At 36.8% G+C, this 24,744-nt stretch overlaps 3 protein-coding genes across 4 annotated transcripts; 2 read left to right on the top strand and 1 right to left on the bottom strand.

Moving 5' to 3' along the window:
- Nucleotides 1–4,088: 4,088 nt before the first annotated feature.
- LOC144708430 (transcription factor BIM1-like) lies at nt 4,089–8,160 on the top strand. The gene is made up of 9 exons (XM_078581745.1): nt 4,089–4,165; nt 4,275–4,387; nt 4,552–4,678; nt 5,660–5,729; nt 6,400–6,498; nt 6,854–6,914; nt 7,022–7,067; nt 7,166–7,253; nt 8,021–8,160. Exons 1-9 carry the CDS (start codon nt 4,089–4,091, stop codon nt 8,081–8,083), a joined length of 744 nt encoding a protein of 247 aa, XP_078437871.1. The 3' UTR covers nt 8,084–8,160.
- Nucleotides 7,977–15,181, bottom strand: GEK1 (D-aminoacyl-tRNA deacylase). 2 transcript variants are annotated; one of them, XM_078581744.1, is made up of 10 exons: nt 15,017–15,181; nt 14,680–14,884; nt 13,608–13,750; nt 13,067–13,130; nt 12,448–12,500; nt 10,920–10,975; nt 10,016–10,081; nt 9,366–9,584; nt 9,040–9,132; nt 7,977–8,171 (listed from the first exon to the last, which is right to left on the bottom strand). In XM_078581744.1, exons 1-9 carry the CDS (start codon nt 15,116–15,118, stop codon nt 9,045–9,047), a joined length of 996 nt encoding a protein of 331 aa, XP_078437870.1. In that variant the 5' UTR covers nt 15,119–15,181; the 3' UTR covers nt 7,977–8,171; nt 9,040–9,044. The 2 variants fall into 2 exon arrangements, with proteins under 2 accessions (XP_078437870.1, XP_078437869.1); XM_078581743.1 differs by lacking the exon at nt 7,977–8,171 and having other exon boundaries at nt 8,888–9,132.
- A 946-nt stretch (nt 15,182–16,127) lies between these two features.
- LOC144708742 (large ribosomal subunit protein uL30y-like) lies at nt 16,128–18,724 on the top strand. Its single transcript, XM_078582180.1, has 6 exons — nt 16,128–16,254; nt 16,990–17,189; nt 17,388–17,485; nt 17,567–17,704; nt 17,785–17,887; nt 18,373–18,724. Exons 2-6 carry the CDS (start codon nt 17,004–17,006, stop codon nt 18,586–18,588), a joined length of 741 nt encoding a protein of 246 aa, XP_078438306.1. The 5' UTR covers nt 16,128–16,254; nt 16,990–17,003; the 3' UTR covers nt 18,589–18,724.
- Nucleotides 18,725–24,744: the final 6,020 nt, after the last annotated feature.

Here is a 24,744-nt window from a genome sequence, read left to right as displayed (position 1 = left end):
TTTTTGTGTTTGCTTTGCTTCCAATAGTGGATGCCATCTCACTAACTTTATGTGAGTCATTGTGAAAGTCAAGTAGGTTGAGATTCACTATATTTTTAGCCTCTCACATGTGTCAAGTGATCAACCATTGTGTCACTCGACTATGGCTTTGCATCAACCATTGCTTAACTCTCCTCATGTGTCTTGTGTGCTCATGGGCTGGATTACAAAATGAGAATTTTTTTTTATTTCTAGACATTTCATAGTAAGTAGGTTATGATAATATGTATGTTATGATGATACATAGGTAAGGTCTACCTTTCGAGTGTTGTGGAAAAGTAAATATCCACTCAAAACAGACTAATGAAGTTATATGTGTATAATTTTGGACTGCGCTAAGGCAGTTTGCAGTAACTTGGTGTCAGTATTCTTTAGCCATTTCATAATTGAAAAGAAAGTATTCCATAGCTTTTTATTCCTTAGTATGATAGTGATCAAATAAATAGGTGAGATAAATTACTTATTAAATAAGAGAAAAAGAGATGAAGAAAATGCAAGGTGAGAGAGTCATAGTTAATATGAAGGATAGTAGATAGGAGATATTAATATTAGTGAGATAATAAGAATGAATGAGATGGAGGATTAAGTGATAATATCGAGGTAAGAAGGTAGATGGATTGATAGGTATTATGTGACGATAGTGATGTAAATATATGTAGCTGGTAAGCCAATAACACTATCTACATCTCGTTCATTGTTCATTCCTACAATGTATTCATTATAGTGTATGTGTAATGCTTATTATGAAGTTCATGAATACATGATTTGACTTATAGTGTATGCGAACTATGATGAGATCAAAACACAAGGATCATTGGTTCTTAGGCATGTGTCACAAATATTCATAATAAAATTTTTTTACCTCACTCATGTGATGAGTGTGGTCGATCCCATAGCCATTTTTATGGAGACACTAAGGATAGATAGCCGGTGCTCTATAGTGGCAAAAGTTCATTGAAATGATCTTTTGGAATCCATAAATGGTATAGTAACAGACTCCCATTTAACTTTCTTTTCATTGTGTAAGTGACCCTTAGTCTTGAGACACCAAAGAGGTCATGTGGATGCGTGATTGTAATTTTACTATGAGTTATGAGTTACTATTCTTGGAGTCATGAAGATTATTGAGTGGTGAAGATGAGATTGCCCTCGATGTAAGAGGGAACGAGTCAATGGAGATGATACAATGAAGCCCTCCGTCAAGGTAGGGGAATAACATAGAAGGTTTTGTCGATGATTTTCAAACACATCAGTACTAACTCGGATAACCAATTAAGGTTAGACAGTTGACCATGCCCAAAGTCATCCTAGAAGTGTCACGAAGATTAGGGACTAGAACTACTTGATAGTTGATCACAAAAAGGTTACATGAGTGAGTCAATATTTTTATTTCTATCTTCTCGAGTACAAGGTGTAGCTTGGCACCCTATCAACTGAAAACTCAACTTATTGGTTTTGCTTAAATCGATGAGTGGTTAATTAATATGTATGATGATAAATATAACTAAGTTGGAAGCCCAATAAAGGTTAGTAGGCCACTATAACTAGAGACATTAACTCTGTTGGTAATTGACCTAGAAAGATATATGCAAATGGTCTTTTGGATGTTGATAGATGTACTTAAATTTAAACAGTTTTATGAAAAAAATCCATATGTAAAAATGGGGGACGGTCGTGAAATTTTTTTGCCTAGGCCACTATATTTTAGAGTCCCACCCTTCTTTTCCCTTCTTACCTTGGCTTCTCTCTGTTTGCGATGTGATTTGAATGACGTAACAACGACGATGGAGTGAGAAGAAGGCTCATTAGGATGGAGGAAAATTGACAAATCATATATCGTGTGGATTCATCTTGAGGTTGGACACATGAATAGCTCAACCCATTTCACTCTAATAATTGAGAAATTATGGATGTGATTCATGCACCTGTGATTTGATTATCACGTTGTAGGTGTTATTACACTTTTGTTCATAGTCTTCCATTGTGTGAATCACTATAGTTTCATCAAAAGCAAAGCCATAGAACCCAAAAGTAGTATCATATCCATGGTCTGCCTTGATTAGGATGAAGAATGACATCAAAATCGTCCAAAACAAAGCTAAAATTAGTTTTCCACTTGCTTTGGTCATTTTAGATTGAGACGTCGGCCAATTTCCACTCTAAGTTCTCCAGGGTTCAAATGGACCCCGTTCAGCATCTGAATGGAGTCCTTGGAGGGCTGAACATGGACGAAACCATTGCTAGCCGAATGGGGTCAGTTCGGCGGCAACTGGTGCCCACAACAGCTCTGCGGCAGCCCAACAATGACTAGGACTGACCAAGACCCGACCCGACACCAACGATGTCCACTCTTAGCAGTTCGGGTTTCTCCTCGATCCGCCAATGATAGGACCTGCCATTGGCTAGGAGGCTGCCACTTATCACATTGAGTCAGACAGGATTCCCTTTAGGCAGGCCCAAACAACTTCAAACACGGGCCTACGCGGCTTTGCCACGTATTAGCCACATCAAAACATAGGCACCCCCCGTGTGGCAGGAGCCACCTAGGGGGTCCACGTCTCGTGCGCTGATTAGGTGGCTCACCCATGTTGTAGGACCACATAAGCAGCCACACCCCCGTGGAAAGTGCCACCTAGGTGGTTTGCCTATGTGGAGGGTCCACGTGGGCAACCATGCTAGCTTGGTGATGGACACGGCCAATGAAGTCGGCCACCAACTCGCCTACACCTAGGTCACTTATTGGCCACATAGGCACGTGGCATAAATATTATTTTTCTCTCAAGGGGGGTCGAATCCAAGTCTGACGTCCAACCGTTGGGTCATTACTTAATGTTTGATACATATATATATACATACATATATATTTATATCCCATATTACGTGCAAAACATACAAATGGTGGAGTCCAAGGGGGGCCGAACCTAGGTCTGACGTCCAACCGCTGGGCTATAACTTAATGATATATATATATATATATATGTATGTATTATATATTCCACGTTAAGTGCAAAAAATACAAGTGGTGGAATAAAAGGGGGTCAAGCCCAGGTCTGACGTCCAACTGCTCGGTCATTACTTAATGTTTGATATATATGTAATGTATTATATACTCCATATTAAGTGCAAAACATACAAAATGGTGGAATCCAAGGGGGGTCCACCCAGGTCTGACGTTCAACCGCTGGGTCATTACTTAATGTTTGTATATATATATTTATATATATATATATAGAGATGTATTATATATTCCATGTTAAGTGCGAAACATACAAATGGTGGAATCCAAGGGGGTCGAACTCAGGTCTGACGTTCAACTGCTGGCTCATTACTTAATGTTTGACATATATATACATATATATATGTATGTATTATATATTCGATTTTAAGCGCAAATCACACAAATGGTGGAAAATAAATTAAAATAAACTTGCCTTTTACATCCAATTAATTCCCAAAAATATACATATTATACCATACCACACCATACCATAATATCCCATACCATAGATACCATACCACACCATCCCATCCCATCCCATCCCATCCCACACCACACCACACCACACCACACCACACCACACCACACCACACCACACCACACCACACCACACCATACCATACCATACCATACCATACCATACCATACCATACCATACCATACCATACCATACCATACCATACCATACCATACCATACCATACCATACCATACCATATCATGCCATATCATACCATACCATCCCATACTATGCCATGTCATACCATGCCATGCCATACCATACCATACCATACCATACCATACCATACCATACCATACCATACCATACCATACCATACCATACCAAGACAATACCAAAACAATACCATACCATACCAAAACAATACCATATCATACCATACCATACCAAAACCACACCACATCACACCATACCATACCATACCACACCAGATCACACCATACACCATACCCACTGTGGGTCCGACCCATTATCTCTGGCAGTGGATAAACGAACTACAAAAGTTGACTTTTTATCTATTTATTTTGAGGGAATGAAGAACACGAGAAGCCACGAGACTTGTCGCCCAGCTCTTCCGAATCCACCGCAAAGTTGCGATTTCTTCCAAAAGTTCGTATTTTTCCTATTGATTATCACTTCCCTGGTGATGGTCCGTCTCGAGTTCGAGCTGTATTTTGAATAATCTTCATTCCTCCCGACTGGTTTTGGGCAAGATCAGGGCCCGTCTGGATTGGACTAAGTACGGCTACATGGTCGCGGCGTCCAGATCTAATGGTGGTTTCTCAGGCGGCGAAGACGATATTTTCGATAAGGGCGAAGTTAAACACAAAGGTCGGCCCTTTTACCCCTTTTTTTGAGTTAGAATTAGGGAATTTTTCGGTGTTTATTGTCTTTGGGGTCTCGTATATTCTTTTAGCAATTTTTGGAGGTCGGGTGTTTGTTTGTGGGGGCGATTCATGCAATGTTTGTAATATTTTCCTTGATCGATTGATTAGTTGCAGTCAGAACGGTTAAGGTTGACGTGGATAATTCAATCGAACAAAACGCCGAACAGAAGCCTTCCACCCCGAGATCAAAGCATTCGGCTACGGAACAGCGACGGAGGACAAAAATCAATGATAGGTTGAGCTTCTGTTTAAATATGTTCTTTCTTAATCATTCTATTATTTTCCAGAAACGCAGTCTCTTTCGATTTTAGTATAAACTCGCTTGAATCTTCTTTCTTTATCAAATAAAGTTGCTTGAATCTGAAATTGAACGTTACCAGAGTCTTCCAGAGAAGGGTTGAGAGGGAGGAGAGAGGATAAGCTGGAAAGTAAATTTTTACTGTTGCATGTTACTAATTCGTATGAGAATTAAGAATGTCATCTTGTAGATTGTTCCTGGTTGTATTATAATCTTTTTTTTATATCCACCTCATGCAATATTCTTCCTCGCCAAAACTAAGTTAAAAATTCATTCTAGTTTTTTCTTGGCGTTCAGTGGTTGGCTTCTCAGCACCTTTAACTTTTCCTTCCTAAAATCAAATTATGAACTTTAGAAGTTCATTTGAAAGTAAATGATGAAAAAAAAAGAGAAAGGCTGGAAGACTTCAACGAAATTTTTATTTATCAGTGCTCTAGAAATCATCCAAAAGCATGCCGGGTATGGGCTTATTTCAGATTTAGATCTTTCTTTTACGATCCTGGCGTAAGATCAGGATCGAACAATAATTCGAGTATGAAAACTCCAAGGAGATGCAGAATATAGGCATGTTGTCCAATATTTCGATCTAAAGTAAGAACGGATTGTCAAGGTCCAGCCTTAAGAGTTGGAATCCGCAGTAGACTTCAAAGAGTAATTCTCTCTGAAAATATACCGAAAGTGGCAATGTTCTCAAGAATAATTTGGCTTACAAGATATCTGGAGAGTGATAAGATACAACTCCCCAATAGGAAAAGGAATGACCGGATCAGTCCCCTCCTGAAGTAATTTGTGGGTGTAGCTTGTGTCTATGCAGATTCCTAGTAAAACTAATAATCTCTTTTAACTTTTAGCTTGAATTATTTTTTGAGTCTTTCCTACTGCTTCGATCCTTAATCCTAAGGTCAATTCTTTGTTTAGATTCCGCACTTTAAGAGACCTCATTCCCCCTAGCGAGCAGAAGAGGGACAAAGCATCCATTCTTTTAGAGGTAAAGCTTCATTTGATCATTGGGTTAGCCCTTTCTCTCTATCTTTCTCTCTCTATCTATCCATCTCTCTTTCTATGCCAACCTCTATCTATATCTCTCTCTATCTCTACCTCTTCCTCTACTCTAGCTGTCTCTTTATCTGTCCATCTCTCTTTATATCTCTCTCTCTATCTCTATCTATCTATATATATACATATCTCTACCTCTACCTCTATATATCTGTATCTTTACCTCTATCTCTCTCTATATATCCATCTATCTATCTATCTATATCTTTACCTCTATCTCTCTCTATATATCCATCTATCTATCTGTATCTTTACCTCTATCTCTCTCTATATATCCATCTATCTATCTGTATCTTTACCTCTATCTCTAACTATATATCCATCTATCTATCTGTATCTTTACCTTTATCTCTCTCTATAAATCCATCTATCTATCTGTATCTTTACCTCTATCTCTAACTATATATCCATCTATCTATCTGTATCTTTACCTCTATCTCTAACTATATATCCATCTATCTATCTGTATCTTTACCTCTATCTCTCTCTATATATCCATCTATCTATCTGTATCTTTACCTCTATCTCTCTCTATATCTCTCTTTCTCTCTCTCTCACTCTTTTTATCTCTCTCCTTTTTTTTCTTCTTTGCTGATCCACAGGCGATCGAATACATTCAAGTACTACAAGATAAGGTTCAAAAGTATGAGTCTTGGCCTTGCCCAGAACTGAGCCATGACGGTCCAAAGTTGACCCAATGGGTACTCACTAAATCTTTCATCCTGAGCTTCAAATTTCCAAATTACCCTCAATAATCAAGACACTTTCCATTCATTCATCTCTAAACCCAGATCTCCTAAATCTTTTTCTCTCCAAACATGGGCAGAAAAATTTGACTACAGTTAACAATCATTGTTGTTTAATATTCTATTCTAAATTCCTTCTCGTGGTACTCACCCAATCATTCATCATGTGCTTAAAATTCCAATTTACCCTCCATCGTCGAGACACTGTCCACTCTTTCTTCCGGTTTACTCTCTAAACCATTGGCAGAAACAAGTTAGAAAGGCAAGCTTCATTTTTCTAAAATTCCTTTATAAATTTTAATTATGGTAGGGTTCGGCATCAAGAGAGATGGCCAATTTCCAGCCATTAGCGGCGGGTGAGCCAATAAGAGGTCAGCCTGTCGTCATCGTCATCTTTCCGATATATGTTAATTATTTTTTACTCCATTTCATCCTTCGTGTATTTTTTTCTGAATTAAATTGATTTTGAGTATTTCAGCTAGAGAAGAGGGGATCTGTGACCTTTCTTCTTTCTACTCCCAGAGGTAAATTCGACTATAAGAAGTGAATTTATTGATTTATTTTTCTTGAAATTTCTAGCCGGGTTATTAATAATTATTTATTTTTTTAATTGGCGTGGAAGATTGATGGAGAGATTGACCGGGGCACTGGAGGCGGCCGGATTGGATTTGACCGAGGGTAACCTGTCAGTGGAGGTCAAATTAGGGAAGGTATCCTTCTCTTTCTTCTCTTTTATCCATAATTTTTTAAAATATATATATAAAAGGGATGAACACCCGACGAATCAGTGAACCTCCCGTCTTTTATCCCTAAAATACTTGATAATACTAATATACCTTTTCTCTTCTTATTATCTTTTTTCATTTTCTTATCATGGAACTGCTGTTTTTTTGCGAGAAGAAGGATATTTTTGTCAGTATTTTATTAATCTTCCCTTTTTATGACCTTTTTCATTTTCTTATCATGGAACTGTTTTTTTTTTTGCAAAAAAGGGATATTTTAATAAAAACTCTAGTATTTTTCTTATTAACAGGAGACTGTTTTTTGTTTGCAATAAGAAGATATCTGAGTTACTATCTAAGTGAATTTTCAATATTTTAGTAATTTTCCCATATTGTTAAATTTTTTCATTTTTCTTTTCATGGGACTGTTTTTTCTTTGCGAAAAGGAGATATTGTGGTTATTATTTCACTATTTTCCCCTTCTTATAACTTGTATTTACTTATCATGGAACTATTTTTTTTCCAAAAGGAGAAATATGATTTACTATTTTCTATTTTCCCCTTCTTACCTTTGCCATTTCCTAATGATGGGACCGCATTTCTTCTAAAAAAAAGGGTATTTCAGTTGTTTTTTTTATATTTTCCATGCTTATTAACTTATTCATTTGCTTATAATGAAAAGTAGGCTTTTTAGTTACTATTTTAGTGAAATTTAACTCTGAAAAGTAACTTTTAAAATGAAAATTGAGGTGCAGGCTCAGACGGAAGCCCCGCTCTCGGCCCGGCCCGAGAAGCGGCCGAAGCCTGGCCCGAGCTAGGCACTGACCGGACCCTCTGTACATAATTCATTACACGGATACGAATCCCGGCCCTGTATCATGTTGCAAGAGGGAGCTCTGGCCAACGCTGCCCACAACCCAATGTTGAACAGAAAATCAAAATCTATATATGAAGATGGCTATTTCTCATAAATAAATAGACAAACGATCATCATAAAAGAGTTTACCTATAGTTTTTCTAAAGAAAACTAATATTTGTCAGAAAAAAGAGCTTCGGTCAACGCTGCCCACAACCCAATGTCGAACAGAAAATCAAATATACATATAAAGATGATTATTTCTCATAATTACATAGACAAATGAGCATCATAAAAGAGTTTACCATTAGTTTTTCTAGAGAAAACTAATATTTGTCAGAAAAAAAGCTTCGTTCAACGCTGCCCACAACCCAATGTCGAACAGAAAATCAAATATGCATATAAAGATGATTATTTCTCATAATTACATAGACAAATGAGCATCATAAAAGAGTTTACCATTAGTTTTACTAGAGAAAACTAATATTTGTCAGAAAAAAAGCTTCGTTCAACGCTGCCCACAACCCAATGTCGAACAGAAAATCAAATATACATGTAAAGATGATTATTTCTCATAAATACTTAGTCAAATGAGCATCATAAAAGAGATTAGCTATAGTTTCTTTCGAGAAAATTAGCATTCGTAAGAATAGGAAGCTTTGGTCAACGCAGATCACAACCCAGTAATGAACAGAATATCAAATCTATATATGAAGATGATTATTTCGCATAAATACATAGACACAAAACATCATAAAACTAATCGTTGTAAGAAGAGGGAGCTTCGGCCAACACCGGCCACAACGCAGTGTTGAACCGAAAATCATATCTATATATGAATATGATTATTTCTCATTAATAAATAGACAAATGAACATCATTAAAGAGATTACCAATAGTTTTTTAGAGAAAACTAACATTTTTCAGAAGAAATCAGCAGGTTTTCCAATTTTGACGCTCTGCTCGACCAGGAAGCCGGTTACAGCATTCCTCTGCCAGCCCTTGAAAGCCCTGCAAGTTCATACCACAACAAAAATACAAGATATTAAAATGAAACTTGATGCTCAGCTCAATATAATGATGCATTTACTATTACAGGAAAAAAGAAAAAAAAAAGGAAATAAGCAAGCAAATAACGAACTACTATTAAGATTTATAGAAGGTAATGTGATAACAAACGTCATTATATCGCACACAAACATGGAATTAAAAAAGTTTATTATGATAAGAGGGAGGGTGCATACTTGTTATCTAGATGAGCAATGATCTGGCCACCAGGGAAGGCAGCCTCAGTGGCAGCAAGTGATATCTTGATGGCTTGTTTCCAAGTACCCCCCACACCATCTCTGCCACCATTGGGCCCGTCAACGTTACCGCTGCCGCCACCATTCTTGTGTTTGCCTGGTTCTTCCATGGGCAGAGAGTAGCCTGAGAGCATGTGCCCCACCCAAACTCCATCCTTGCTGTTATTATTATTATTTTTTATTTTGAGGATTTTATGTGGGGCCCACAGTATAAAAATTAAGGGAGTCAACTCTCTTCATGAGACCAGAAGAAGAGAGAGAAACGAATGCTTAGGGTTGCAGGTTAAATGAGCTGCAAATCGTATTTAACGCTAAGAATCCCCACAATAATATATTAGAATGCATGGGAAAATTTAATGACATTTATATTATCATCTCGGACGAGATGCCGTGGCGAGATAGGCGGAGAATTTCTATTTATTTGAGATCGTTGAATTTACTAGTTGACAAGCAATGAGCTGAAAATTTGGGGGTTCGATAAAAGTAAATGCATTTACACTTAAACCCTGATAATGAGCTAGTGCATGAATATACTCTGGAAAGAGACGTGTAATTATAAACAGAAAAACAATTAATGGAGAAGAACTTACGCTGCAATGTCCATGTGGCGAGGCACGTAGTGTCCTCCACCCAATCCGAGGAGGACCTTCCCACCCCTGCTCCCCAAATGGTATATTTTTAATAAGAGATGAATAAAATTTTGAAAACATTAACGGGAAAATCACACAATGTCCCAATAATCTATAACTGATGTTAGAGGTTCAAAAAGTAAACTCTGAACTTTTGTAGGCCTTTTAAAGTAAAACTGAAATATCTATCAGCCTATTTAATAGTAGAGTGAAAATTCTAGGGTTTGTTTTGGAGCTCCCTGGAAGCGGGATTGTCCCGTTGCCCTTTCTCCTCTCTCTGTCCGATGATTATCCAAAAATTGACAGATAAAACCAAACGAATCTTTGTTCATCTAAGCCATGAAAAAAATCTTACTTTTCAATGATAAACTCAGATTAGATCAAAATAATTACTTAGAGGAGAGAATTATTTTTAAAGTTCATCTTGATTTTTTACAATATTGATAGAAGTCGGACAAGCAAATAACTAACAGCAGACCAGCTCAACCAGACGTTCTTTTAGATAACGATTCTTTGATTCAGAAAACAAGAAATTAAATTGAAAATAATATACCGGACAAAGAATAATAAAGTGACGTGAAAACAATAAATTAAATCGAATTTTGAAATGATCTAAAATAACATAAACTTCAACAGAAAAGAGTTTTAAGGTAATAAAAACATTTACTTTTCTAATGTCACAGCCGCGTCACAACGATGTTTGCAATTTATTCCCATAAAAAAAGGAGTTTGCAATGGATTGCCTTTTCGGATTCCAGATGTTCAAAATAAACTACGTTGGGAAATTGGAAACAATTTCTGTCATGAAAGAAATTATGATTAAATAAACAAGACTGTTATAGTTGGCTTGGGATCATGACTGTACCTGTCCCACCGTCCCAGACCACTCCCCCCATCAAGCCCAAGTCCTTCCCAGGCTAACTGTCATGATCATAGAGGCACGTTTACAAATAGATAACGGCACAGAAATAAACAAGAAAAAAGAGAAACAATAAAAACAAAAGAAAACTAGCATCATTGAAAAGTAGATGACATATATTTTGAAGCACTTGATGGATATTATATGAATCTCCAGAGCAACACAATGGACTGTGAGGATGGTGTTTTTGGCAGAAATTAGTTGTTTTAAATAAATAAAAACTGAGCCAGAGAAGGGGGGGGCTGCAAGGAAAGGACGAAACACGTTGTGGTGGACCGAGATCGTACAGGAGAACAAGTTCAGAAGAAAGAATACAGTGAATCAAGAATCCAGAATATAGTGAATCGAGTCGGTGATTCTGAATTACCAACTCGCTATTCTCTGTTGATGATTCGCTGACTTACCAAACTAACGTTGTTTTAAAATCAAAGTATATATTTTTGCGTTCGGTTGATGGTCCAACAAATAGGATCTCCAATGTAATGAGATGCGTACTTGCCACAGCCCCTTTAAGGGTTATTGATGCGATCCTCGTCATATCTAGGGTTATTTATGCCATTTCGTCGACTCCAGGCATCTTCTTTCATTCAAACCCTAGGGGTATTTAGCTAGTTTTTCCTTTCAATAAATATTGCTCTCCTCTGGGAAGGGCAGGCAAGAAGTATGGAAGTTGCTCTTATTCCCTCTCCTCTTGGTGATGTTCTTCCTCCCGTCCTCTTCATCCCATTGTAGTCATCTTACACCTGGTGTCACCGCAGACATTCTTCCCTGCAGGATCAGCAACGACTCTCTTATCCTAACATCCCTTCAACAATCTTAACACTGTCTCTCCCTACACTCTCATCTCTCCTTCTTGAACAATCTTAAATCAAAGATCTTGTTCCTCATTACACAAGTCCAGGGTACATTTCAATAGGATCTTTATCAAAACCCTATAATATACATGCAGTCCTCCCTGGGAGAGTTCACAAAATGGCCTGTGGCCATTATTATTTTTCTCTATACATACCTTTCCAAGATCATTCCCTGTTGGAGACCTTCCAAAAAACATTTCCTCCGCTCACATTATTGTTCATTGCCTAAAGCTAAAAAAATCTGTCTAGAAGACACTAGAAGCTCTAGCCTTATTCTCAATACACGAAGATTGGAATCCAACATGAGAAATAAAAACGCAAGTGATCCATGCATTTTAAAAAAGTATGAGTCCCAACATGAACATTAAAATAGAAAGTTTCTATATAATTGGAATGAAAACATTTTTTAGAAGAAATTGAAAGGAAAAAATGTATGGGTTCAGCTTTTCCAAAGACAAGCTCAATGTGATAAAAAGAAAACGAGCTGGGAAAGAATTTTCACCTGACATCTAGTTACTTGGAAAATTAAAATGTGTATTTAAGTAAAGCAGAAAAAACAATAATCCAATTTGAGCAACAAAAACAAATAAATTAAACAATACAATTGAAAAATACCGAACTAGAGCAATGACTTGGGCAGCATCCTGCCTTCCCCACTGCGCTTCAGTGCTTCCTACAATAGTAAAGAAGGCTTCCGCTTTATAACAACAATCATATGCACAAAATCAATTTTTATTCAATCAGAAAAAATAATAAAGATTAACTCAATGGTTGTTGTTTGACATAGTTGTTCAATCTCCCTCTCTCTCTCTCTCTCCCTCTCTCTCTCTCTCTCTCTCTCGTCTTCATTTGTAAATGGTATTCGACAATAAGTAAACAGGCCCAATATCCATATCACCTAATTATTTTCGTTGCTTTCTCTTTCGTTGTCTGGGCCCACCTGTAACTACTAATAGGCCCCATCCTTCTGTAAACTGGCATTTATACCAGTCCTGAACACGTAATATGTGGAAGTTTTTCATTCTGAACTCTAGACATTTCTGTCATTTACTAGAAGCCCGCAGCTGGTGCAGTGACTGACAGTTATAGTCATGCCCTAGAAACAAGTGTATGAAATAAGAGGAAATGAGAAAAATTGGGTTGAAGATATGATTCTTATCAGATTTTTTTTTTTGAACAAGACTCTTATCAGATTTTAATGATCGTTTTAATTCATAACTACAAATGTCGAGGAATTACCAATCTCTACGAACATAGTTGGTGTATTCACCACAGGACCATGATGAGTTGCCTCCAAGGTAACCTGTTTACAGGGGATATATATTTAAGAACTCGTAGAAATCAATAAACTACAAAAAAAAACAAAAATTAATCTTCAAGTTGAAGAAAAGCATAGCACACTGCACTCTAAGAAGACGATCTGAGAGACGGAAAAAATTCTGAAACTGGACATGTTATGGACGAACATTGTTGAAAAATCATAAGTTTATGATTACAGTTTTTGAGCTCAAAGAACCAAATTCTGCTAAAAAGACTTTGATAGCTGAACGATAATACCTATTAACTGCTGATTTTAATTATTTTCAGAGATGAGAAGTTTTTATCCCAAGGTATACGTGGAACCTGAAAATTTCTCACAGGACACATTTCTTAGCAGAAAAATGCTCCAATAAGTAACTAAATTAATTTAATTCCGGAAAATCTTCATTAAAAATCACTATTTCTGGAAGAAAAAGCACAGGAAATTTAAAATTTTAATCAAGGTCGTCAAGTTCCATACCTCAAACTCAGGGATGAGCCCATGATCGTTGGCTATCTTCTTCAAGAGTCTAATCCACGGGCCTATCCTCGGATTAGGGAGACTTGCCCACCCAGGCCGCCCTCCTTGAAGAGGAACCTCATCCTCCCTCAAATGCGGTACACCTTTTCCAACAAGCAGCCAAAGCAAAGACAAAGAAGAAGAAGAAGCAGAAAAATAAGGAAAAAAAGAATAGAAAGAAGAGCAAGAACAAGAAGAACTAGAATAAGAAGATCAAGAATAAGAAGAACAAGAATAAGAAGATCAAGAATAAGAAGAAGAAGAAGAAAGAAAGAAAGAAGAAAGAAAGAAGAAAGAAAGAAGAAAGAAAGAAGAAAGAAAGAAGAAAGAAAGAAGAAAGAAAGAAGAAAGAAAGAAGAAAGAAAGAAGAAAGAAGAAGAAGAAGAAGAAAGAAGAAGAAGAAAGAAGAAGGAAGAAGAAGAATAAGAAAGAAGAAGAAGAAAGGAAAACAATGAGGAGAAGAAGGAGAATAAGAAAAAAGAAAAAGGAGAACAATAAGAATAAGAATAAAAAGAAGATTATGATGATGAAAAAAAAGGGAGAAGAATAAGAAGAAGAAAGAGAAGAGGAAAAATAATGATAGTAAAAAGAAGATGAAAAAGAAGAAGGAGAAGAATAAAATAATAATGATAATAATAAGAGAAAGAAGAACAAGAAAGATAAGAAGGAGAAGAATAAAATAATAATAATAAGAGAAATAAGAAGAAGAAAGAGAAGAAAATTAATACAAAAACATAAGAAGAAAAATAAAGAGAAGATAACAACAATAATAATAAAGATAGAGATTAAAATGAATGACATTAATAAGAATAAGACAGAGAAGAAGATAATAAAATAATAATAATAAAAGTAGAACACAATAATAGTAAGAAGAAGAAAATGAAGAAAATAGTATAAACAATAGAATAACAATAACAGAAAAAATGAAGAAGAATAATACGAGGAAAAGACGAAAATAAACAACAACAAGAAGAAGAAAAAAGAATAAGAAAGAAGAAGAACAACAAAAGCCGCTTCGATGTAAGAAACTCACCAATGGGGTGAACAGTGAGAGAAGGACGGTGAGTAAGAGCGGAGTGCCTGCTGAGGAAGATGACCTCCTCTACGATCTCCCCCGTCGCCTCCTCCCATCGACGATCCAGGTCGTCTTCCGCCACGATGCTGTTCCCGTGCTGAAGCAATCTCACTCTTCCATTGGTGTAGCTCACCATGCCGCCCTCCTTCGTCAATCCACCTCCCTATCCATGCATAATCCGCACAGTTCATCCTTTTCTAGATCAATTTCTCCAGATCGAGTCTTTCAGAAAAGAAAATTTCAACAGATCGAAGCTAAAAATTAAGAAAACGATGTAATTATCGCGGATTACTACCTCAAGCGAAGGTCCGAGATGCCATCCTGGCATGGATAGAAGCGCAGACGCCGGCCCGATGGATGCTGGATCTGCCGTCGTCGCCACCACCACCGTCACCATCTCTCTCTCTCTCTCTCTCTCTCTCTCTCTCTCTCTCTCTCTCTCTCTCTCTCGCTCTCTCTCTCTATGAGTTCGCAGAAATTTCCCGGTGCTCTTTCTCGATATTTATAGGGAGAGAGAGAAGGGATGTAACAGACTTTTTTGAAAATTTTGTCCTGGAGGTAAAATAATTACTCGCATAGACAATGAGGAGTTTCTCTCTCGTAGTCTCTCTTTCTCATAGTGTCTCTCAGACTCACTCTCTCTCTCTCGTGTGTTTTTACTTTCGTAAATTCAATTTGCGAAAGTGTACAATCTCTGGGAAATATCAATAAATAACTCTACGAAAAAAGTGAGTCCTATTTGTATATTTCTATTTATATAGGGGGAGGTGAATGGTATAATTTCATTTCTATGATTTTTCGTAAATTCGAATTAAGTATTTGATAGACTGCGAAGAGTGTCTTTATTCATTTTCTCATGTAAATAGTAATTATAAGTAGATATCAAAAAAAATTAAAGCGTCTGAGCTTCTAGAGATTTGCTGGGAGCTCTCTCTAAATAATTAAAATTTTGTCATGAAATTAAAATAAATACTCGGAGTTAGTGAGGAGTATTATCGTTAAAATTTATGTAAGAAATCATAAGTATCTTCATCTGATTCGGGCGATTGAATATTTATCCATAAAGCTCTTCAGGGCATTTACTGAATGTACTTAAAATTCAATTATTGTTCAAAATAACAAGTTTTCTGAATTAGTATCCAAAATGTTTATTGTCTCTTGAGAGTTATTGGCCATGTAGACATGGTTTTGCTGTATTTAACTATTTCATGTATGTTTCAATGAATGTAGAGCAATTTTTTTTCTAAAAAACTGATTTTTACTTAACTGCAAAATTGATAGGATGTAGATATTTACTTAACTCGTTTTCTATTTTTCAAAAGGGAAAAATAATAAAAAAACTAGTATTATATTTTGAATGGATATATTTTAGATGTTTAGTGATTTTCTCCCGTTGCGTTGACCGGATGGGTTTTGACCGGACGATTTAGGGTTTTATTTAACGGAATTCCGTTGCTGTTCTTCCTTCTTTGCAGATCGGCTGAGCTCGGAGCTTGTCGCAAACGAGGGGCGATCGATTATCCGCTGTGCTTGGTACATCATTCGAACTTGTTTATGATCTCTCGCAGTTTTTGTGGTTTAGATTTTCTCGTTCTCCGCATCGCGGTATGCTTTTTGTTCGAGATATGGAGACGAAGTGGTTTGGCTTCTCATTCGATCATCATACTGCTTCTTTTTTAATCCTTTTCCGTTTTTCGATTTTAAATTATTCGTTTCTTTTATGAAACCTACTTCTAACCATGGATTTCGGAAGTTAAAATGGAGGATAATTTCAAATTTGGTACATTTAGGTCTAATATTCGAAGGGAGGACTTTAATCGCATTCCAAGTCCATCATCCGAGCTGGTTAATGATTTTACGCAGTTTCCGAGGCTTCGGTTTATTGTTTCTCACATCGCGGTATTCCTTTTGTTCGAGACGTGGAGATGAAGTGGTTTGCCTTTATATTCGATCTTTCTTGCTGCTTCCTTTTCAATCGTGTAACGTTTTTCCGTTTGAAACTCTTCGCGTCTGTTCTGGGACCGCTTGGAACCATTGATTTCGGTTGCAAAATGGAGTAGAATTTTGTATGTTTAGGAGTAATCTCCGAACGAAGGGTGCAATTTGTCGATCTCGGAAGGGACTTTAATCTTCTGGAGACGTTTTGATTCTTATTCTAAACTTTAAATCTGTGTCTTGAGGGGTTTTTTGTTTTTATCAAAACGTTCTCCCTGGTTGAAGATTGCTCTGTCGTTGTTAAGGTTTGTATGATTTTGTGACATCTTTCAGGAAGAACTAGATAAATGGCAAGTGAAGATCCACAGCCGCTGTCTTATATTCCTGAGACAGTTCTTAAGAAAAGAAGAAGTAACGAGGGTTTGGCCCTAAGAAGGAAAGGATATGCCGAGGCAAAGAAGAGGAGTGCAAAAGAAAGGTCAAATAACTTAATTAAGAAGCCTGAAGATTTTGTTAAAGAGTTCAGGTCTAAGGTAACTTTTTCTTCCTGATTGATCTCTTACTCCCATTAAACTTCCCAATCAGATTTTGAAAAAAGATAAAATATTTTTTAAGAAAAATGATACTTTGCACTTCTTTTTTTGGGTGTGACTTAGAAAACATCAAACGTTTAACTTCCCTGGATTAGTCATTCTTCCCTTATCAAATTTGACTTGTAATTATGAATTCAGGAGTTGGATCTTGTTCAAATGAAGCACAGAACCAAAGCCCATCGATCATCACTTAACTATCCGGAATCAAATCTTCTCTTCGTAATACGGACACATGGGTTAGTGTCAAGTTCTTTGCCACATTTTTTTAAACTATCACTTATTATTGAATGTTCATAAGCAATGAAAAATTATTTCAGAGCGAAGGATATGCACCCTAGAACAAAGAAAGTTCTTCATCTGCTGAGGCTGAGGCACATCTATGACGGAGTGTTCTTGAAAGTCAGTGAGGGGACGATGAACATGTTACTTACAGTGGAGCCATTTGTGACTTACGGGTATTGTGACTGGGCAATCATGTTATTTTAATTAGGAACTGTCATTCATCTTCGTTCTGAGTGAGATTTACACTCGACAGGTCCCCAAATTTGAAGAGTGTGAGAGAGCTCATATTCAAAAAGGGTTCCGGGAGAATAAACAAGCAAAGGGTTCCTCTTACAGACAATAACATCATTGAGCAGGTGCCCCCATCTTTATCATTTTTTATTGATGGGGTAGAAGGGATCTATCACGATCAGATTTTATTTATGAAATGTTCGGATCTTTTAACGTTCAGTGTCACACCGATTTCAATGCATAGTCATAATTATTATGTATTGCTGTTGTTGAGTAGAACGTTCACTTCCATCAGCACAATATTAAAATATTTCTTCACATTTTTTTATCAATCCGTCTATATTTGCTGCACGCAGTACAAAACTTATTGGTTCGGTTTTAAAGTGATGTTGAAACTCACACATGGAAATAAAATTAGAGTTAAAATTTTTTTCTTACACTTCTTGAATATACCCAAGTTTCCTGAATATACGTCAGAACACCTTTTTATTCCTTTAACTTCCAATTTCTAATTCTTAAAAAAATTACATCATAGAATTGTCCATGAAATATATATTTTAAATTTATATATTTTGCACTTGCTGAAAATCATTCTTTTGTTGAATTGCAGGCTCTTGGAAACCTTGGTGTGATATGTATTGAAGATATTGTCCATCAAATCGCCACAGTTGGGCCCCACTTTAAGGAGGTGACGAGCTTCCTGGCCCCATTCAAGCTGAAGAGGCCAGATGGGTTCCTGCAAAAGAAGAAGAAACCCTTCAAAGACGGTGGGGATTCTGGTGACCGCAAAGGCCAGATCAATGATCTGATCGCCCAGATGAACTAGTCTCTTTTTTCTCCTGGGTGTTTCTGGAAATCCAATCTTCTTTAGCATAATTTTTCTCTTTATAATTTTTGTTGTTTTCGCTTGTATTAATGAAGTTTTAAAGGGAAGGTAATATGATCTTTCAAGCCCTTGTTGATTTATTAGAGTAAAACGAGATTTCCAGATCAAAATAGTCAGATGAGGTGGGATATTTTTTCTTATATAAGCTGAATTTCAAAGAAATAACTTCTATTTCTCTCAGGATTTTGAAAATTGGGAGAGGATAATAAAAGAAACTGGCTGAAAGTTGTGGGTGAAATTGTTAGACAGTCTTTTATTTTTATTCTTTTCTTTTCCTTTGTTTTCTTATATATTTTCTTCTTCATGTACTAATGGGCCACGTGATATAAGTGGCCCATTTCGTTTAAGTGACATGGGGCCCACCGTTTCATTCTGTATGGTCTTTTAAAGGTCAATCCCGTTCAATAGAATTAAGTGTGTTTTTTGGCCAAAACCCTAGCTGACAGAGCTTCTGCGCAGAGAGCAGCTGGAGAGGAGAGAGGTCTGATGCAAGTTTGACATGGCGTCAGATCAAGCCTGGTGAGCACATTGCGCCTCCCTTCTCTTTAGTAGAAACCTTCCTCTCTGTTCTATTATATCTCTCTTGCTAGAGGATTCACTGTTCGTGAAGTGGCATTTCGAAATCTGGAATGGAAGACCAGAACAAGATTTCTATTACTGTGGCCAGCACAGATCGAGACAGGGTCACAATTGTGCTCACTTATATCAAGATAGAGTTCAATGGGCATAATGCATATCAATGGCGTAAGCTGGTGGAATTATCTTTGGGAGATAGGTTCCTTGGAGACCACCTTGTGGAGGATCCGATAACCTCTGGAGATCCAAGGTATAAAGTGTGGAAGTCAGAGGAGTCCCTTATCCGTCAATGGCTTCTTGGAACTATAGCCTCTGATATGGTAGACAATTATCTCTATGTGGAATCTGTTAAGCAGATGTGGGAAGAAATTATCAAGAGCTATTCTAAGCAGCGGATGCATTGGAGAATTATGTCTCTTATGCCAGACTGAGCCCAAGGTACCAAGCATCCTTATGTGCTCTCAGAGGAATCTCTGTTCCTAGAAATGTTGAAGTGGCTCTAGAGAGTAGAGAGTGGAAGACTGCCATGGATGATGAAATGGAGGCATTAAAGAAAAATCATACTTGGGACTTAACTTTCTTACCTCCAGGAAGAAAAGTTGTTGGGTGTAGGTGGATAAATACACCAAAGTTCAATGCTGATTGGGACTCTAGAGAGATACAAGGCGAGGCTAGTTGCCAAGGGTTATACTCAATCATATGGCATTGATTACTTCGAAACTTTTGCACCTGAAGCCAAGTTCAATACTGTCAGAATATTGATTGCTCTAGCTGCAAAGTTGGGATGAAATTTGCTCTAGTTTGATATTAAAAATGCTTTTCTGCAAGGTGATTTAGAGGAGGAAGTGTATAAGACTACTCTTGGATACCAACTAGCTGATAGACCTAATGTGGTGTGTAAATTACGGAAGGCACTTTATGGCTTGAAACAGTCGCCAAGGGTCTGGTTTGGAAAATTGTCCGTAGTCATAAGAATGGGATATTAGCAGAGTAACGGTGATCATACACTGTTTATCAAGCATAGTCCCTCTGGCTCTATGGCAATTCTTAGTGTCTATGTGGATGATATAATTGTCACAGGAAACAATGAGGAAGAAATTCAACAACTTAGCCAGCAACTTTCTGAGAAGTTTGATATTAACGCATTGGGGGCCTTGACATATTTCCTGGGTATTGAGGTTGAATACTCAAAAAGAGGAATTTTCATTTCATAGCATAAGCACATTTTGGATGTACTCCATGAGATAAGAATATTTAACAGCAGACTGCTGGGAACACCAGTTGACATCAATGTTAAACTGGATAAGGAAAACAATAGCCCTCCAGTGAATAAAGACTCGTTTCAGAGGTTGAACGGAAAACTCATCTATCTAAATCATACCCGGTTGGATATTTCGCATGATGTTAGTACTTAGAACCAGTTTATGAATAATCCATATGAAGCTCACCTCCAGGCAGCAAATAGAGTTTTGCAGTACCTTAAGGTTACAGTGGGACTAGGTATTTTGTTCACAAGAGATGAAGATGTGTCAGTAAAGATTTATTCTAATGCTGACTTTGCTGATTCAATAACAGACAGAAGATCCACCTCTGACCATTGTACTTTTATTGGGAACAGTCTAGTGACATGGCGGAGGAAGAAGCAGAAAGTAGTTGCTCTCTCAAGTGCAGAAGCAGAGCTCAGAGCCTTAGCACATGGTGTACGTGAAGCACTTTGGATCAAAGGCATCATGGAAGACCTTAGTTTATTCTACCAAGGGGATATTAAACTGTGTTGTGATAATCAATCAGCCATTGCAATTGCTCAGAATCCGGTTCAGCTTGATAGGACAGAGCACATTGAGATTGATAGGCATTTCATTAAAGAAAAATTTAATGGAGGAGTTATCACACTCCAGTATGTGAGGTCATTGGAGCAAGTTGCTGACATCTTCACCAATGGCCTTCCCGGTTCCCAATTCCAGAGACTCATCTCCAAGTTGGGCATGATCAACATTCACGCCAACTTGCAGGGGGGTGTTAGACAGTCTTTTGTTTTTCTTCTTTTCTTTTCCTTTGTTTTCCTTTGTATTTTCTTCTTCATGTACTAATGGGCCACATGATATAAGTAGCCCATTTCGTTTAAGTGACATGGGGCCCACCCTCACTCTGTATGGCCTTTAAAGGCCAATCCCATTCAATAGAATTAAGTGTGTTTTTTGGCCAAAACCCTAGCCAACAGAGCTTCAGGGCAGAGAGCAGCTGGAGAGGAGAGAGGGCTGATGCAAGTTTGATAGAAAACAGTTATTCAAGGAGAAATTGAGACTCGTCAAGACTCGTTAAGGTCCAACAGACCCTAGGTGCTCTATCCCTACATTTTATTTGTGTTTTGAGTATTCCTGCAATCACATTTGGAGATGGGCATTGACTAAAATGCCATGGTATCTACTAGAATCTGGTCTTTATTTACCATGGAGGTCGAGGGAGTGGACTTAATATTAACATCTCAATTGTTTTAGATCTTGGGCTGAGTCTATGCTCAATTTGAATTTCTGTCACTGTAATTTGAATTTGAGGATGATGTTAAAGAATCGAAAGGTGACCTCCATCTTTCTTCCCATGTGATTGACAACTATCTATCCCAACAGCTTGAGCAGGTGAATTATACATCTCTACAGTCCAAATTTCAGACAGATGATTCCAATTAAGCGGAAATCATCTGGGAATGGAGTTTCTGTTGACAATTTCAGATTTTTTTTCTGAATTGACAGTGTAGATGAGTTAGAGATCTATTTGTCTATAGATCACCCCTATGCAATGCTGCTACTCTCATGAATTGGAGAAACACTGTTCAAGAAATTTGATATCAATTTATGGTTAGACTATCTCAATTGTGTCATCACCATTTCCTCCGAAGTGCACAATTAATTTTGTTTACCATAGCATTCCTACAAAATTCAGCAACAATCTAAAGTCATTACATTAAATACGAACCAAATCAGAGATCTAATGCTATAATTAATTTTGTTTACTATACTAACTCTAATGTTAGTCAAATTCGCTACTGTTTGGCTCCTTGAAAGAGTGATTTCGAGTCACGGCTGGAGGACCCCCATGGTCGGGTAGACATGGTTGTTCTGTTCTGTTCGTTTGAAACAAAGAAAAAATTCGCACAAAAGAACCTCACAGGGCCTTGTTCTTTGTTCTGTTCTTTTTTTTTCAAAAACAAACAAAACCCGTACATTTGCACAAATTTGCACAAAACTAGTACAAAATTCTCAAAAAGTGAACAAAAGAACTGCACACGGGTCTGTGCGATGTTAAATTCGAATTCGTTTTTGTTCTGTTCGGAAAACTAAAAAGAACCAACAATTCGCACAAAAAGAACAAAATGAACATGTCTATGGCCGGCCACCTTATCCATAGCTGACGAGGGTCCTCATGAGACCTTAAAAAGAGATCTTTGACCTTGAAATTTTCATCTCCCAATCTAGACAACATCACGATCCATTCATAGCTTGTTTGGCCAAATTGGAGTTCATGATATCTCCAAGACAGCTTAACTTGCTTAGGAAGGCACTGAAGAATAAGCTCTAGAAATTTACACGCCCGAGTAAATTCAGTTATAAAAATCAGTTACAACAAATTAAATTCAGTTATAAAAATCACCAAATTATCCATCACACAAAAGACTTATTTACAGGCCGTAAAGAAGATAAATAATATTTGTAAATTAAGCATGATAAGGAATCAAATCCTAATAATAAATAAAATTCAGATCCTCAATCTGGGGTTGGCGACTGAATTTTGTGTGAGGGATCTCTTTTTATATCTATTTAATGATAGTTTTTGAGAAAACCTAAATTTTGAGTATATCTTCTAATGGCTAAAAAACTCAAAATTAGTATTTAATTTGTTGTTAGTACTTTTGAGTTTAATCAATAAAAATATAAACTTATATGGGTCATCTAGCGAGTTACAAGTACAGGTCATCTCCTAGGGAATGGTAATTAGGGATTTACGGCTATTTAAATATTGACTAGCAAAAGTGTTGTATTGACATCAGTCACATTTTCTTTGTCTCACCATAACGTATTTAATATGTAGGTATAGTATGTGATGATAGAACAATGTTCGTAAGTGGAATTGTGGTAAGATGATGAAGACAGTGTACTGTACAAGGCATGAGATGTGATAGAAATGTGGAAATTTGTGATCTAGTTGTGATAACAATATGGAATAATTTGCAAGTGCAGTTAAGGTTCCCCTCATCTCTGTTGCCTCTCATCAAACACCCATTATATTAATAAGAGGCTTGATATATGTTACAAAGTAACTCTCATTTAATCGTCCCACAAATGTATGCAGAAATTTCTACGATAATATATACAAAATTTCATGCCACACTGTATAAATCGAAGATGCAAATAGGGAAGGAAGACAAAGCTGCCCTGAAAATTGTAGAGTAGTGGGCCTTTTGGATCGTTACCAATCAAACACAGAAGTTGAAGCAATCTTGTTTGTACATTTAATTGACTATTTTCTCTCCTCTTCAGCATAGTGGTTGATTCATCTTTTAAAATTAGCTGATTTCAAATATGCCCTTTTAACGATTACCTGACATTTTGATGTGTCCTACTTAGGAAAACAATAGAAAATGTAGAATATTCCAATAATTAATGTGTGAAATGATGGCACATCTCTGTGTGCCTCATCAATGCATTTTTTCTTTTGCTTAGTTACATGTTGACGCATGTCACTCTCATTAAAAGAAAATTAATCATGTAAACATTAATTGATATGGGGATACTGATTGCGATTCCACGTCGATGCTTTTTTTTTTTTTTGTTTTTCCAGCATTCACATGATTTAAAATTAGAAAGTATAAAATAAATTTGATTTTAAAAAGATATAACTTATAACATATAGATTCTTTTTTTTAAAATTAATATCTTTCTGAATATAATGGCAATAATGTGCGTCATATGAATGTATTGTGTCAGTGAATTAGAATGATGTGTAACATGAGTGATTGACTTGGCGGCCACATATATTTCCATTATATTTATTTACTGTTGACAATAATAAAATGGTATCTCTTTACTTTGCATATTTATAACCGATATTTAATGAGCTGGTTCCGTTGGAAATAATTAGGTAGTTCAACAACTACAACCAAGTGGGCTTTTATCACACAAACACTATTAATGCTCAACTCAAAAATGTAATATAAAGTCACGGAAAACACATTTGCATTCAATTTTGACACACAACCCAAATTTATGAGGGAAATTCATTTTTCATGTTAATTCATTCTGATTAGGTAAAGTCATTTTTCATGAGGGAAAATATTCTAAGATGATTGTGTGTATCAAAATTGAATTTAGCAACACAACCTTGGTTGAATACTTTGCTTCATAGTAATCCTATACACATTGAATTTAACTACACAAACCAATTTGAATACTTTGCTCCCGCTCACTCGCGCCTTTCCGTTAACTTTGTTACCAAAAGCCCAAATATTCACCGAACTCATTCCGA

This window comes from Wolffia australiana, chromosome 10 (assembly GCF_029677425.1).
Source record: "Wolffia australiana isolate 7733 chromosome 10, ASM2967742v1".
In the NCBI taxonomy this organism is placed as follows: Eukaryota; Viridiplantae; Streptophyta; class Magnoliopsida; order Alismatales; family Araceae; genus Wolffia; species Wolffia australiana.
This window is presented reverse-complemented; position numbering and strand designations above follow the sequence as displayed.

What these genes read in the sequence shown, in the direction of transcription:
- GEK1 (XM_078581744.1), bottom strand. Translation starts at nt 15,118, where the DNA reads ATGGTGACGGTGGTGGTGGCGACGACGGCAGATCCAGCATCCATCGGG. An exon ending in GGTCTGGGACGGTGGGACAG is followed by an intron (nt 10,082 to 10,919) that starts GTACAGTCATGA and finishes TTTGGGGAGCAG; the next exon opens with GGGTGGGAAGGTCCTCCTCG. An exon ending in ATTGCTCATCTAGATAACAA is followed by an intron (nt 9,133 to 9,365) that starts GTATGCACCCTC and finishes ATGAACTTGCAG; the next exon opens with GGCTTTCAAGGGCTGGCAGA.
- LOC144708742 (XM_078582180.1), top strand. Translation starts at nt 17,004, where the DNA reads ATGGCAAGTGAAGATCCACAGCCGCTGTCTTATATTCCTGAGACAGTT. An exon ending in TTCGTAATACGGACACATGG is followed by an intron (nt 17,486 to 17,566) that starts GTTAGTGTCAAG and finishes AAATTATTTCAG; the next exon opens with AGCGAAGGATATGCACCCTA. An exon ending in GAGCCATTTGTGACTTACGG is followed by an intron (nt 17,705 to 17,784) that starts GTATTGTGACTG and finishes TACACTCGACAG; the next exon opens with GTCCCCAAATTTGAAGAGTG.
- LOC144708430 (XM_078581745.1), top strand. Translation starts at nt 4,089, where the DNA reads ATGAAGAACACGAGAAGCCACGAGACTTGTCGCCCAGCTCTTCCGAAT. An exon ending in GGCGGGTGAGCCAATAAGAG is followed by an intron (nt 6,915 to 7,021) that starts GTCAGCCTGTCG and finishes TGAGTATTTCAG; the next exon opens with CTAGAGAAGAGGGGATCTGT. An exon ending in TCTTCTTTCTACTCCCAGAG is followed by an intron (nt 7,068 to 7,165) that starts GTAAATTCGACT and finishes TTGGCGTGGAAG; the next exon opens with ATTGATGGAGAGATTGACCG.